At 40.3% G+C, this 16,430-nt stretch overlaps 2 protein-coding genes across 6 annotated transcripts in view; one reads left to right on the top strand and one right to left on the bottom strand.

Annotated features, from left to right (window-relative positions):
* Nucleotides 1-112: 112 nt before the first annotated feature.
* lztfl1 (leucine zipper transcription factor-like 1) lies at nt 113-7,157 on the bottom strand. Of its 2 annotated transcripts, none has more exons than XM_047612086.1 (10): nt 6,875-7,157; nt 6,440-6,564; nt 6,095-6,289; nt 3,973-4,030; nt 3,518-3,589; nt 3,334-3,399; nt 3,169-3,246; nt 2,746-2,922; nt 1,201-1,304; nt 113-1,112 (listed from the first exon to the last, which is right to left on the bottom strand). In XM_047612086.1, the coding sequence occupies exons 1-10, from the start codon at nt 6,875-6,877 to the stop codon at nt 1,094-1,096; spliced, it is 897 nt and encodes a 298-aa protein (XP_047468042.1). In that variant the 5' UTR covers nt 6,878-7,157; the 3' UTR covers nt 113-1,093. The 2 variants fall into 2 exon arrangements, with proteins under 2 accessions (XP_047468042.1, XP_047468043.1); XM_047612087.1 differs by having other exon boundaries at nt 2,746-2,904.
* Nucleotides 7,158-9,718: 2,561 nt separating this feature from the next.
* Nucleotides 9,719-16,430, top strand: part of LOC124995695 (dnaJ homolog subfamily C member 13) — a 29,622-nt gene continuing 22,910 nt past the window's right edge. For all 4 annotated transcript variants that reach the window (XR_007110749.1, XM_047568306.1, XM_047568305.1 and 1 more), the window contains exons 1-2: nt 9,719-9,871; nt 12,341-12,421. Coding sequence is in view for 3 of the 4 variants with exons in the window: in XM_047568306.1 (XP_047424262.1) it covers nt 12,354-12,421 (68 nt within the window). In the remaining variant the exon portion in view is untranslated. The remainder of the gene's footprint in view (nt 9,872-12,340; nt 12,422-16,430) is intronic.

The following is a 16,430-nucleotide window of genomic DNA, read 5'->3' as shown; positions in this document are numbered from 1 at the left end:
GAGTCAGCTGCAGACATTCATCCACTTCTGCTACATTCTCTCACCTTTTTATTGTTTGACGGCTTAAATTATTTCAACACAGACATTCAACTTAAGAAAAACTGACCATGCATAAATTTGGTGGCAGCTTTTATTTCCCCATACTTTGCACAATACAAACAAATGCACATCTACTGTAACTATAGGGCAGATGCTTCATACTCTACAAGAGCATTACTTCATGAACATCATGTATATATTTGTTTTTGTTTTTTTTTTTGTTTTATCTCTTAAACTCCAGCATCCACAGCAATACCAAAAGTACAAGACAAAAATATTCTATGTTCTGGGAAGTAGGGGAACCATTCTAGATCCCCGTCCATGTTATTCAAGGTGTAGGATCAGAAAGAAGAAATGCATTAAAAAAGACTAAGATCGTTGGATCCACTTCTATGTGAAATTAAATGTTTAGGTAACAAACTGAAGCAAGAGTGACCTCAAAGGGTCAAGATTTTTTGACTGAGCTGTTCCTCATTAATAAAGAAAGTGTCTAGGGGTTTGATTGAAACCTGACTGGATGTGACGAACAAAAGCAGCTGCTAAAATTAAGACTGATCAGTATAATATCAATTACCTGGTGCTAGACGGCTAAATATTACCTGTAACCACTGGATAAACAAAACTGCAAAACTTCAGGCAGACAGTACGTATCTGTCAAATTCACCGACAAGGCCTCTTCAAACGGGGACATGTTAGTAATTGCATAGAGCACTGAGGGAGATCTGCTAGCTACTATCAATGAGCTCCAAATTCAGATGTTAAAAAAAAAACAAAAAAAAACAAAACATGGCTGAAGAAGGCTGCCATTTGTCACTACTTCGTGTGTGTGTTCAGTTGTGCGCGTATGCAGGCCAACCTCCCTGCTACGGCTTTTTGCTAAAGTGAATGACTACTGAAGATGCCAGATAAAGTATGAATAAACCTCGAAGAAGTGTGTTTTTTTCTCTCTTGTCTCACAGCAGTGGAACTGGTGGTTTTTTGTCCAAACCACACTCATAAATTTTGGTCCTGTCTTACTCTGGACATCTGTTAAACCATCTGTCTGTGGTAGGGCTCATTCATTGGGTTCGTATCTGAAACATAAAGTAACGTAAAATTAGAGAAATAGTGGATACTTGATTGTATATATGAATTATTTTACAATTAACGATCAAGTCTCACCTCTGCAATCGTTTCCTGATTTCTTTGATCTGCTCATTCTTCTTGGTCAGAATCTCCTTCATGTTGCGGTAGGCTGCAGTTTGCTGGAACTTCTTATCCAACTCCTGCACACATGACCCGTGCATGAAAAAAACCCCAAAAAAAACAGCACAGGCACCTGAATGGTTATCTCAACAACAGGCTGCGCAGCGAGAAAACATCTGCTATTTGGTCGATGTTAGCTTCATGTTGGCAGCAAGACGTCAGCCCAGTGTGATCAGAAGGAGATAAGGCTCAAACCCTGCATACTAATGTGCAGGTGAAGAGGCTCAAACAAACCAATGTTAAGAACAGCCAGGTGCGTGACCTTTTGCTCTGAATGTGAAGATTTCTGGCGACGCGACTGAACGTGGAGATGCTTTCCGTTCTCCATCTCAGTGATGAAATGAGCTTTAATGTGAGCAGCTATCTGATATTAATTTCAGCACAGATTCTCCTAAGCTGTTACACTCGGTGCGTTTACATGCACAGCTTAATCGAGCTATGCACGACGTTCTGAATGCGGTCATTGCCCCGGTTTGCATGCAGCGGAGAAAATCGAATAACTGACGGGCACATAACCTCCTCCTCCACACTAGGTGGCGATATGTGTTTTGTCAGTGGGTTAATACGCCCCCCTTTTCCGGTTGACCTCACTATAGTGTGCTTATTCCCAACAGCTTTCAGATACTACAAGTATCAACATTTGACGCGCAGTTAATAATGTCACTGCTGTCCCCTTGTTATTCCATTATAATTTACACATTGCTAAATCGTGATGATTTTGTAGACGCATATGTGTGATGTTCATGAAATAATAAATAACTTTATGTTTTTTAAAAAAAGTTTCATATTTTCGTGATGATATGTTGTTTCACAGCCACTGACGTTCATCAATGGCGCCGCCACTAGAGCGCAATGCATGATGGGATATCAACAACCTGATGAGTAACCACCGGATGGTCGCTACTTTTCACAATACTTCATGGGAAATTTTGAGTGCCCTATGTAGGGCATAGAATTTGATCACCACTACAAAATGGCATAACCCCTATACAGGGCCCTGTATTAGGGGATCAGGGGGCAATTTCGGACACAGCATTAGTTCCGGGGGCATACGCCAGCACAGTGGTTGTGGCACAAGCACACTGTTGTCCTATTAAAAGTCAGACATGCCGGAGAAAAACGATTTCCAATCGCATTATCTGGGTGTCTCAATCGGATAAGGAGTGTTTACATGCATTTAAGTTGTCCAGTTAAAGTCGGATTGAGGCAATAATTAGCTTTTTTCATGTGCCTGTAAATGTTCTGACTGTTTATCTTATCTTGAGCCTAATGTTTTTCTGCCAAGTGCAAAGTTTGCGAAATACATTCTCACGACAGTTGTGATCAAACGTAACAGCTTCACTGAACTTATCACATGTGGCTGTAAACAACGACGCCTTCATTGTGTCACCAGCCATGCAGAATGGCAAGTACTACTTCACAACACTTCTTGTGAATGTTAACTCCCATGAAGTAGCATACCTTCTCTGCCAAGGCCAGTTGCTCCTGCACTCGCAGAAGCTCATGTTTGGCAGAGATCAGGTTCTCCTGCAAATCCTTCTGGGATGCAGCAGTGGCACTGAGAGATCTTTCATAGTCCTCCTTCAGGGCTGCCACTGTGTTCTCTAGACTGCTGATCTCCTGGGATTGAGCGGCCATCTTAAAGGACAAAGAAACTGTTCAGGTTCAAATGGAACGAATGGTGATCATCTCTAAAACATCTTCTACACCCTCTACTCCTAATGGTCGCAGAGGAAAGCGAAGCTTTGATCAGGCGATACATACCATTTAAGTCCAAGTTAGCAGATAAAAGCAAATGGCAAGCGTTCATTGTCCGTATGCAAACGACATGGTGAGCAAACATAAATGATGACGTATCTTGCAAACCAAAAATTTAAACAGTACCTGCTGTTCACCTTGCACCTTCTGCAGGTCTTTCAGAGCTCTCTCTGCCCTGGTTCTCTCATCTAGTGCACTCATGGCCTAATAAAACAAAGCAAACGAAGAAGAATTAGCAACACGCCCCTTTGTTACTAATTGTGAGAAAAGATGACGTTCGCTTTTATATACTTGGGTTTCTAAAGTCCGGAGCCTGGCTTTCAGTTTGTCATTTTCCTCCTGTAATCTTGATATCTCCTAGAGAAATATTAAAGATGTCATAACAGTGTCAAAGTGTAGAAACATGATATGATAGTCAAGGTTTGCAATCAATCCGTGCATGGAATCCATACCGCATGTGCAAGTATTTCTTTACCTTGTTAAGAAGTTCGGACACCCCACCTTCATTCAATGGGGCCAACTTGGGTTTGCTTGTTTCCTGGTTTATCTGGGAATAAAATTGAAGCTGAAATGTGAATTCTAGTTCATTACTTTTACTGTAACTTACACTATGTAAATTTAGGCCAACTCTTGCTTTTCTCAGTACTGAAATTCACGCCTAGCTTTCTAGAAGTACGTGAGAAGCTTAACCTGCAAAAGAGCAATGTAGAGCAATACGAAGTTGATATGTTCTTCTTCAGCTATGTGCGATAAAACCACATGTCAGACTGAACCACATGGCTACAAGAGCAGGGCAGGCAGACTGACACATAAAACTACTTGAAAAGCACAGGAATGACGGGTTGCTCTCTAGTTACTGAACAGCATGTGGGTGCAAAATATACCAGGAATGCATGATTAATGATGGCTTCAGGTGCACATTACCCTCACCTTATCTGTGGTTTTAAAGTCAGTCTTCTCAAATACGGCCACTTGTTCTAACAGCTCCCTACACGAGTGAGAAAATAATCAGACAAAAGAATAATGAATAAAACAAAGAATGTGACAAACAGTCGAGTCTAAAAATATTATCTTTAATCTCTGGGAGGGAGGGACGGAAGGAGGGAGGGCCCACATTGTTGATGTTTTCTAACATTACAACAATCTATGATTTGGCGGTCACAAATGTTTGCCAAGGAAACTTAACACCCTTGTTCTTGGTGGCAGTTTAGCACTTTATAAAACATGCGCCTGTGGTGAACAGAACAGCTTTCTGAAAAGCTTAAATGTGGTTTTTATAAAGGAGCTGAAGACACGTAGACTCTGACATGGGGCGTATTCCTGGCTTTAGACAGCGTATCAGTCACGTACAGCTGAGCCCTGTGAAAAAAAAAGGGTTATCCACCCACTACGCGCATATTACAAACAACAAACATATTTTCAATAACATACACTGTGTTTTATCAAGGCTACAGGGGTCAAAAGGTTCCTGAAGTTCATCCTGAGATTACATTCAATTGTTCGTACATGTACCGCGAGTCTTTACACTGGTCATAATTGCCTAGAGCAGCTCATGCAAAGAAAAGTCAGATGCGTGGTCTTTTCCTGGTATAATGCAAATGATGTGTGAAAACAAAACTGACTTTCTTCATCTCGTCAGCAAACAGACAAACATGCTGGCATGTAGTTGGAACTTCAGCATAAAAAAAAAAAAAAATGTTGAGCTGCAGTTGAATTTAAATTTCATCTAAAGTGTGATATTACTGCTATTCTACACTTATAAATGCATTAGATACGTTAGTGACAATGAATGCTATCTAATATGACATCTCAGTTTCATTTAGGTTATGGTATTCAGCATGTGTCAACAATAACTGATACTGCATAATAACCGCATTTTATTTTAGTCAGTGGGCTAATCTATATAACAGAAACATGCTAGTGTTTAATTCAGCGTTAAAGTCCGCAAACTACAACCTCCAATATGATCGTGCAGTTTCTCACGTTGCAACATAAATCAGCCATGACCGAGAGTATATCACCACTTGAGAGTATATCACCACTTGAGAGTATATCACCACTTGTACTGCTACTAAACATCAGCGTGTGCTTTTAAATCTCAAGAGTGAAGCTTTCTGACGACAATTCAAATCGATTTATCTTTGTTACTTGTCACCACGTGCACACAAACACATTGCTCCGTGTTCAGGCTTGATGCATGAAAAAATGGTTTGTATACTGCCTGTTAGGTTTTTATATTCGATTACAAGTGGTTATATACAGCTCATGTGATCTAATGGCATTTACTGTTGCTGAAACGTTGTAAGGCCTGGCTATCTGCATTCGTATTAATAACATTTTCCCTACTAATGATATTCAGAAAAGTGGCCTTCTCTTTTGTGAGGCAGAACATTTTCCTTACAGTTTTAATGCTTTCAGATCTAATAACAGGCTTTGCTCCATTCATTGTTCCGCACGTCTCTGCATGTTTCACTACAATTACAGATAAAATCAAATATTGTGTTTGTTGTTATTTTAGCGAATTGACCTTACAGTGTACTTAAAAGCTGACAGGAGTTGTGGTTTTTGGGGTTGGAGCGTCACAGCAAAAAAAGAGGAACCAGCGCAATGGAAACATGGGTTCCATTCACACAGGGTAGTGAATGTTTGCCAGTGACCTTTTTACCTGGCATATAACATGCGAGAGATACACATCTGAAGTGTACTGAAAAGGAAGAGGCCTAGGTGCATGTGGAGGAAGCTTTCTCATGAACTTGAAGGTTCAGAGGCCCTACTTACTTTGCAGATTGGTATGATTGCATAATCTTGGAACTATTACAGGATTTTAATTTGAAAATGTTGTTCTAGTTAATTTATTATGTGAATTAATGTAACTTTATTCCCTTATTAATATGTTTACCTTTGTGGACAACACCTTTGTGGATGTTTGGGCATATAAATGTCTAATTGTGTAATTTCTTACTCTTCTTTGCATGAGATCTTAATAAAAAAATATTTTGTTCTCTACGAGGAACAAATATCGCACGTCTCTGTCTCCTCCTTCGTGGCTCACCTGTTTTCCAGCTCCGAGATATCACTCTGCAGCCGTAGGTAAAACTTCTCGGCCTGGGAGAAGAGCTGCCTGAGCAGCAGTACGTTGGTGTGGGCTGTGTTGATGAGCTCCATCTCCACCTCCCCACGTACCACCGCCTGTAGCCCGTCCAGCATATCCCTCACCTCATCCACTGTGAAGGTTTCTTCTACCAGCCTTTCAGACACACATTCAAATGTTATAGATCCATCTAAATCGCAGGGACCATTATTGTTTCATATGTTACACCTTACTTGCACAGTCAGCTGATCTGAAGTAGAATAAGTGCTTACCAATGACCCAAAATACTTGAAAATGACCAGTCACCTGCTATCTTTAAGCTCCTCAAAGCAGGAGTCAATGGTCTTGAGCCTCAGGACCCTCTTTGAACGAGCAAATCGCATGTAATTGATGACTTCATTCTGATGGTGTTCATTAAACCCTAATTCAGCCTACACGAAAAAGAAAGAAATTAGCACCATCTACAAATATAAACAAAATATGGGCACAGAGAGATAAGGGGCTGTCATAGCAAACACAATTAGCTGATGAGCTAACCTGAAAAGGATTTTCTACAGCTAATAGTTAACAGGCCCTTTCACGTCCGGCATGCTATCTACAAGGGTGCTATCGTTAGCTGTCGACTCGTCTTTAAGATCCAACTTGGGCACGCGGTTTAGGAAACAGATAGATGTTTGTGATGGTAAACTTCTAAAAGCAAGCAAAAAGGGGCCATAACAGCGACTTATAGCAGCTACTTACCATGACGGCTGCGGAGCTAACGTTAACGTAACTAAGTTAGCTGCCTTCCAGACTGAGCTGATCCAAAAGGGAAACAAATTATGTTTTTAGGCCACACAATGGAAAGACTAGAAACCAGAGGTAATAGTCTGGAGTCGGGACTTCGAATTAATTCCCTTGTTTTTACATTCAAGTCGGGGAAGAGGGAGACAGATGTTATATCATAGCTACATAAGATTATGTAGCAGATTTGCTAGCCTAGCTCTCTCTTCAGCTACTGTTTGCCTAGATGCCTTGGTAACCCAGAGCAGCGTCATTACCTTGGTTACCAGAGGTGCGTTCAATAGCACCACGTAAAAGTTAGATTCAGACGGTCTTTAACGATCCAGGGACATCGCTTGGTCACAGTAGCTTAGTTGCACATAAAAGAAACACTCTTAAAAACCACAAGTGAAAAGAAAGATAAAATAAAATAAGATGATCCTAAAAATAAAAAATAAGTATTATCTAGTAAAATAAAACTTTCATGCTACAGTCCAAACAACCAGATCACCTTGGACACTGTTTTGTCCGCTATTTTTGTATTCATAATAATAATTCTGTACATTTTTTTTGCTTAAACTATTTTCTACTTTATTTTACTAGATAATACTTATTTTGTTTTTATTTTATTTATTTCTATTTTATTTTAATCTTATTTTATTGTTAACGATTTATCTGTTTCATCTGTTTGTTTTTCTTTACATACATATGTCTTACTTTGATTTCAGTACTTCCTCCTCTTCTTCTTCATCTTCTTCTTCTTCTTCTTCTTCTTCTTGTTTCAGCAATATTAACTCTCACACAATGCCTGCACACAAATTTTTTTATTTATTTATTTTATTATTTTTTTCAAATAAATGGCACTACAGGGTTCTCGCTTTATGCTTAGGAAAGGAACCATTTTTAAAATTGAATCTTGTTCCTAAGAAAAATACTTTACATTCAGTTTATGGGTGTTCAAGGGTTAATTTAACCGCCATCTAATGACAATTATGTCTGGTTCAATGTATGTTATGCAGCAGTAGATGGCAGTAAAGAGTTAGAAAAGTATGAGAGAGACCGATACCAATGACAGGGCTTATTAGACTAAAGGTTCAGACGTCTGTTCCTCATCAACAATAAACGCTGTAGCACTTGAGCCCTCAAATGCTCCAGCTAACTCACAAACTCACATCTCCTGAGGGGCCTCGATTTCAGCAGTTTATACAACTTCTTATTTGTTTGTGTAAATGCTAACATTTCTAAATTTCAAACGGCTTATAAGGTCTCAAGTAACACATTGGGAATGTGGCTTGTTTGTATTTGCACATTAACAGCACAGCTGTTATATTGTGTTTATACATGACTCAGTCGATAGTTTTGTGGAATTCAGCATGGTTGGTTCTCCATCAGTCAAACTAATCGTGGACTTCCTCTGTCATTGCAGCCAAAGGAAGTTCACCCTCCATGTTGTTAAGGGGGATTCTGAGGAAAAAAAGGAGAGGCTTTTTCCCTCATGTCTCTCTAGCTGTAATTAAATTAGACTAACGGGCAGCGCATGGTTGGTCACCTAATCAGATGCCTTATAACGTGACCATTCTGTGCTGGCCCACTCAAGTCTAGTGTGCAAGATCAGTCAGTAACAAAGTCCACGATGTTTCCCCTTTACCTTCAATCGCGGTGAGTCGCTTACAAATTGAAACGGGGGTTAAAATTATACGCTGAAAAATGACAGATTATTGTTGTTAGCTTTTGATAGCATCTGATGTGTTGGTGATACAGTACTTTCCAGTGTCTGCCTCTTTGCTGTTCACAGTAGTAGTAGCATTTCATACAACCCAGTCAATTTATTATGAGGTTATTTCAGCAGCTTATCTATGACCTCCTTTGAAAACTGTCAAAATGAATTCAATTAAATAAAAATATGGGTTATTGCAAAACCTAAAGCATGCAAAGACAAGGACAATATGGACACAGTATAATGAACAATGAAATGAAAAGAAACAGTTGTGAGCAGCTGGCAGACATGTGTTGGACAGTGAAAAGAAGAGGAACAGGCGTTTTAGATGTGTATTTAAAAGTTGTAATTCACACTGCATTTAGAGGCTAAATCGGTCGCTGTTTCATTTAGGCCCAGTCCAAGTACAGCTAAAAGATTCAGTTGTGAAGCTCTAGTGTTTGTCTGAGAGAGGAGTGTTTTAAGATAATATTGATGGCTATTAAAAATAGTTTCTGCTACAGTGAAGCACACAATAGGTGTGTCTGCATGTGTGATCAGTGATGAATACTGTACTGTGTCTGAACTTGGGGTATTGTTGCATTGATGGAATAGTGTCCCTAGAGGGCAGAATAGTCGTATGTAGTCAATAGTCAAATGTAATTATTTATTTCCCAGGGTGAACAATCAAATCTCCAAAATGAGCCATTCAGTTACTAAAAGTATTCTGCCAAACTGTCCATTATTATCTTTATCTTCATGGTGTGTCTAAGTGTGCAGTTTAGTTTGTAACCTTGTCAGCGCTGTGTGGTTGATTGTTGCTCGGATTAGTTCTTTCTGGAGGTTTCACTCAATCAATGAATACGGTTGTTGTCTAACATCCGTCTGTCTGTTTACTCATTTCTTAAAAATTAACTCAAATGGAAACTACTTTCCGCAGTAGACAGCTACAATAAACTGTCCAGGGGTCAGCTTTTCGACTGAGTCCGTCGATTTGAATTACGGACGAACCCGGAGAAGAACTGATCTCGAGTCTGCTGTTTCAATAATTCCGCTTCCCGGGAAACCAATCAGCTGACAGCCGCATGACAGGCAGGCCCCGCGCTTGCGCAGTAGCTCGTTGTTGGTATGAGGAATATGGCAGCGTCCTGAGCGCTGTTGGGGGGAATACGGCGTAAACTGAGTACCTTCAGCATCAGACTGGGACAACTGAGACACGCTCAGAGGAGGGTGGGGGGCCGAGGGACGGCTACGAATAACACCCGTTAGCAGTTTTACAGGTAAACGCACCCGCTAGCACCTGCCACTTTCTTCTTCTGCATGTTTGCTTGACTGAACCCCGCTGCTAACTCTGCTAATGACCAGCTAGCGCTCCCATTTAACCTGAATGGTATGCTAGTTAGCCGCTAGCTTCTGGCTAGCCCATCACTGGCCTGCAGCCGTTTCATTCCAGCATTTAGCAAATACACGCCGATAACAAAATTATCTGAGCAATCGATGTCGTCCGAGTGAGGTGGAGCAGTAGTGTCTCCATCGCAAAACTGTGCCGCCTTGCTTTGTTGTATGGGCAGACAGTCCACAGTCAGGGCCTGCTGCAATGAAGCAGAGTTTTGCTTTCTGCTTGAGGACCAGGTAACCAGGTTAATGCTGTTTGTCGGGGATTTACTTGACAGAAAGGGAGACAGCGCACATCCTCAGCCTAAAATGTTGCATTTAGCTGCAGTCTTTATATTTGTCCGTTGTAAAGATGCAAGTAAGTTGTGTATCGTCAGCAAGTGGTTCACGAAATCCACACAGAATCGGGCAAGATGACGCGTTGTATGTTACCGACCTTGGAGTTCCTGTCTTGGTTGAAATATTGCTTAATGTTATTGGCAAATACGGGGCTTATTGCAAAATGTCGACAGGGCAGGAAAGGACTTTAAGGAAGAAAGGCACCATGCAGTTTGTTAGCCTGGTAGCGAGCTACTAGATGTGATTTTAAAGCTCCTATTTGCAGCCTGATGTATTTTCTTTGTTGCTCTGTATTGGATCATTTTACTCCACATTTCAGCAACAGTTTCAGATTTCACGATTTTAACTAGTGATATCAAATGATGGGACCATATACTGATGTAATGGCACATGATCATGTGAACCTTGTACCCACGTTGATGCTCGAAGCAGTTTGTCTGTACTTTTCTTAAGGAAACAGGTGATTCAACGTTTTGCCTACACCTGTGGAAATACAAGCCAAACATATAGACAGAGCAATACAAAAGGCAGTAATGTGGCTGTAAACTAGTCTTTGGGTAACTAGTCAGAACTGTGTGGTTTAGAGTCGCTCGGATTAGTTCCTTATAGAGGTTCCATGCAATCCCATTAGCGGAGCTGTGTGGTTGAAAGCCAGTATTCACTGTAGGATCGTACAAACTGTCACCGCTATCTTTGCAACAGCAACAGTTATGGTGATAAAGAATGGTTAAAGCACGTCTTTTGAAATGTTTTGAGGGTTGTTTGGAACAAGTTACGATGTTTTTTTTGCTTTGGGTTGCTTTCCCTCAACTCGCATGCCTATAATGTTTTCTTTTATTTTTATTTCAGTCAGTCAAGGAGGATACGGCTATGAATAATTTGCCCATGATCTGCATAAAAGCACAGACAGAACAGGGAGGGGCAATCACATGACTCACTCCTGCGATCTGCCTTGGTCCCCTTTAACATTTATCACAGTCCTGCAGCAAAGAGCAAATGCTGCAATTCTCAATGCTAACATTTTCCGTGTGCATGTCGTCGCACACACACACACGCACACAGAGTCATGAACGCATGTTTGAAAAACAAACGTCAATGCAAAACTGGGTTGGCGCTGGATCGTGTGAGCTTCTGTTAACGAGATGTCAAACCTGTCTAACTTTTATACATCCTCATCAAGCGTTGAGGAACTTGAAACTAGCCTGAACTTCGTGTACTTGTTCTCTGTGAACACCCGACGCTCCGTTTAACTGGCGAATGTAGGGCTGAATAATTTGGACGTGTTTAGTCGTTTCCTACTTCATTTGCACACAGAAATGGAGAGGAAGGAAAACAGGAGTCAGATTTTTCCAGGATCCTGGCAGAGTGCTGACACAGGTTCCCCTCGTCACAGTGCAGCCTCAAGCATATTACTGCAAGGATAGGACAGGCAGGCGTTCTCTCCTTTTGCTTCCTACGTTCTGACCGGCTCCTCTTTGAAGTCATCATCTTAGAATTGTCATGAACTATTACACTTAACCATAAAAGCTAAATTACAGGCGTGTTCTTATTTAAAGTAGGCACTTGAGCACACGCCAAACCTCTGTTTGTCTACAGGGGGTCAATAATCTGCACTGATTTTACGCCCCACTTTATCGACACACGGTCAGCTGCTGCACTGTCATACTGTTTTTTTTGTGCCTCCCATAATGACATTGATTCTGTCACGTGCCACCAGCTGTATTGTTGTTTATAGCAGAGAATCGGTTGGTCACGGATAACTCTCTCTTTAGTTGCTGGATAATCACTGTTTACTCAGTGTTGGTGCTGTAGCTTAGGGGATTGTCAGGTGGGATCTCTGCCCCCTTGAGCTGAAAAATGTTGAATGAATGTGTGAAGTGTGTCCGGCCGGTATATCTATACGAGCGTGTTACATAAGCGCGGTGTAGTAATGACTTGTTAAGGTCAAAAAAATGTCATCTAGTTTTTCTCAACCTCTTCCTGTCATATTCACGTCCTTTCCTTCTGCGCCGCAGGTCCTGTGAGAAGATGAATGTCGTCAAAGAAAACAAAGACCTGGCCTGTTTCTACACCACCAAACACTCTTGGAGGGGGAAGTAAGTTTTAATTGAGACCCCACTGATCAGATTCCATGGCTTGTCTTTTTCATATCGTTTTTGTATTTAGTTTTACAGAAAACACTGGCAAAAAACTTTCCTCTTAATCATCTTGTAAAATCCTGACTCTGTGCTTCTATTATGTTGACATCCTTATCTTAGACGTGGATAGGAGACGACTGTCAGCCTTCCCCAGTCAGCAGTTAGCCTACGTGATCGACGTGTTTAGTAACGCTGCGCTGTCTTACGAAATGTAACCGAAAGAAACAGATACTAGCAGTGAACACAGGATGGAACTGGTCTTCAACAAAAGGATGTCTATGCACTGACATTCATTTGTTTTCTGGAGAGTCGAGTATGAAAGAGACTTTTACCTAAAGGTACAGATAGGATTCCTCTTCTTCATGAAAGTCTCCATACTTTTGGTACCCCCTATTTTTTTCACAACCAAATAACGTCACCGTACTACATCTTAACTAAAATGGCTTCTACAGAATAGTTTTGTGTCTGTATTCACTTTCATATCTAACTGGTTATTTTCTAGATTCATTCAGGATGGGAACGAAGTGTCTTGGTGTGCTGCCTTCAAATGGATATGGTTATGTAATGAGAATTTGTGTACACAAGATTCTTAGCATTGAAATAGTATAATTAGTCACTGAGGCTAATGGCAAGAAAAGTAATAACCAGTTAACCTAAATGTAAATTAAGTCAACTTTCAAGTCAACTTTATTGTCAATTCTGACATGTGCAACACAACACAGGATTGAAATTGCTTTCCTCAAAGGCCTACGGTGCAGCAGTTAAACAAAAAAATGTAAGCAAAATGTGCAAACGCTGAGAATATATAAAATATAAAAAAGTATATCCTGTATATGCAAAGTAGACTAAAGGAAACGTAACAGCGCATAACAATATACAATATACATAAAGTGGCTGATGCAACCCTGAGTTGAATAGTGCAGAAAAGAACAAGTGGAGTGAATGAATTTATACATATGTACACAGTATGATGAACTATAGGCATAAATATAAAGGCATAATGTAAAGATTTATATTTATATAGGATTTATATTTCAATATATGTGTGTGTGTATATATAAATATATAAAACAAAGAAACCTCCATACATTTAAATAGATAAATGCTGTAAATGAACTTACCATATGTAACTACATCCCATTTGAAGGCAGCATAACACACTATGATATAAGCTAATGATACCAATGATATAAGCATATGTCAGAGTGGCCCTTTATCATATACACATCAAATCTTACCACATGTTAAACAGTATATGAATTCTGTCAGTGCATAAATTATACACTCAATCCACTTAAGCTCTAAAACTAGAAGCTGCCTTATGGAGACACTCGCTGGCCTTCAGAGCCAACACAACAGACAAGCTCCAGTGTGAGCAGTGAGCTAGTGGGATCACATTACCAATACTTGCTTTCTAAATGTCTTTGTGCCATTAAGCCCTGCAGCTGACTTGGGTAACCTAAGCAGGGCTTGCAGACCATTATCCATCATCAGAGGTTCATTCGAGTAGTGCTCGCTGAAGTGTCCGGCAGAAACGAGTGTTGATGTGCGTCAGGCAACACGGGAATGGAGTTTAAAGCACCATCGGTGGATTATATGAATTAGCCCACACATGTCAACATCCGCCTCTGAGATGCATCATATACTACCCAAATGTGAACATTAGTATAAAAGGTTTGGTGAAATAGGTGTTCCTGTTAGTTACGAGAGCTTAAACTACTGCAATCAGCATTCGAAGGTAATTTTTATGATTTGTATTGTAGAGAAAAAGAGTCAGAAAGTCGAGAAGAACGATTTGGGCCGCTGTGGTAATGAAAGTGAGCGGGGAGAAATGAAAACGAAACATTGCTTGGGGCTTGTGTAATGCATTTCTGTGGTTTCTCTAATCATGTGTAACTACAGTCTCATAAGTGAACGAATGCTGCCGACCAGAGATTGACATGAGCAGAATCATATAAAGTTTGATCGGTCTTTCATGCAAAGCTTTGATAGGTCTGCGGAAAGAGACGGTGTTCTATGGTTTTCTATTTTCATCTTGCTTCACACAAACCACACACGGAAGTAGATTTTTCTCTTCAGTGGGTCGTAGATTGTGTATTTTTACTAATCGGTTTACTTAGTTCGCCACGCTGAGAAAGCCTTCCCATTAACCAGGAAGCCACAGAATACTCAAATGTCTTTGATCATCTGTGATTTATTTATTTTTTTTTGTGATGTGAATTGTAAATCTGTTTGACATTGAATCAGCAGTACATTACATGTCCAACATTTCCAAGGATTAAACTTGCCAAAGGGCATTTTATTCTGGATATTTATTTCAAATGTCTACTTTTATTTAAAGTTGACGTTCAGTTTTGGCAGAATAGCTCATACAAATCTGTGGCAGTTTATTTTACATGCTGAACTGTATTATGACAGATTAGTCAGCAGTCAGGCAGCATATCTGTCATCTTTTTTTTAGAGGGAGTCTACAGGATATAAAAAAAACAATGCTGCTTTGTAGTTTCCGCTATTTTCTGTCTGGTTTCCTTTACACGTCAAGTGTTTCAGATTGTGTGGTGACATAAAGAAATTTGCGAAAATCTGAATGTCTGAGAGTTGCGTTCAGATCTTGTCACAGACACGGTTCAGCAGGATTACTGTTGTGAATTTGCTTTAATGTTGCAGTTTTTTCCACCTCTCTGAACTCATGACCACGTTTAATTCAAGTCTTGTGACTTTAGTTGTAGAGGATATTAGATTCATTTGTGTGTGTCCTTCCAGTGAATGGCCTTTCCGAAGACATCTTTTTACACAAATGGATTCTCTTGGGTCCGTCTGTCACATTCCAAGGTTTCTTTTCTTCATTATTGCTCGTTTTTAGTGCGCGAGGATGCAAACCATAATCTCCTTTGAATCTTCTTTGAATGACGTCTCTGCGTCGCTGCTCAAACAATAGGAAAGCCTAGCTGCCACGAGTATTCTTCCCAAGTTCTTTATTGTTATTTTTGAAACAGGATGTGTCGTAGCTACCTTTTGTACCCCGTGTGATTTATGTGTTTCATTTCTCAGTCTTTCAATGGGTTCCTTCACAGTATAATGGATCTGGAATTTACATTACACCAACCACATCTCATGTAATCCGGTGTTTTGTGTTTCTGGAGATTTCTGTGTTGTCACACAAATCCTAGCTCAGTCTTCCTTGTGAGAAACGGAGCTTATTTTTTGCTGAACGACTCAAAGAAGCGGTTATGGAGAGAGTTTGGTCAGATACAGGAAGTTGCCAAATTTGTTCAATTATGAAACTAAAGAAGTGGAGGAAGGAGTGTGCTGTACAGTATGGTCAGATCAAGAGTGGCCTGTCATATCACTCACTATATGTGTGATTTAAACTTCACCTGTTTTCTTTTACAATCTCATGTTTTCTTCTGATATATTTCCTTTATGGTTGAGTTAAAAGATCCCTCCACTGTTTAAAATACTGAGCAGTTGCGTTGCTTGAAGCTATTTTTTATTTTATTTGAGTACATGTTTACTCTTTTTTTTCTGAATGTAAATCTGAGTTGTAAACCAGTCAGCGGTGTCATATACTCCGAACAGCCATGACATTAAGACTGATTGGTCGAGTAATACTAACTAAATAACACTGATTATCTCGTTATCGTGGCACCTGTCAGTGGGTGGGATATATCCGGCGGCAAGAGAGTATCTCCAAAGCGGTGAACCGGCGACCGGGGTCATGGGCAACCAAGGCTCACTGATGCATATGGGGGGCGGTGAAGGCCGTGTGGTCCAATCCAACCCATGAATAGCTGCAGCTTCTGCTGAAAAGATTAATGCTGGTTCTGATAGAAAGACAACAGAACATAACAGCTGCTAATAGCTGTAAACCAGTGTCCCTGCTGACCCCAGTCCACTACTAAAAGAGTGAAAAGCACTAGATATGTTAATTAATATCCTAGAGCAGACGCTTCAATGTTTTTCAGGC

This window comes from Mugil cephalus, chromosome 18, assembly GCF_022458985.1.
Source record: "Mugil cephalus isolate CIBA_MC_2020 chromosome 18, CIBA_Mcephalus_1.1, whole genome shotgun sequence".
Classification (NCBI taxonomy): Eukaryota; Metazoa; Chordata; class Actinopteri; order Mugiliformes; family Mugilidae; genus Mugil; species Mugil cephalus.
This window is presented reverse-complemented; position numbering and strand designations above follow the sequence as displayed.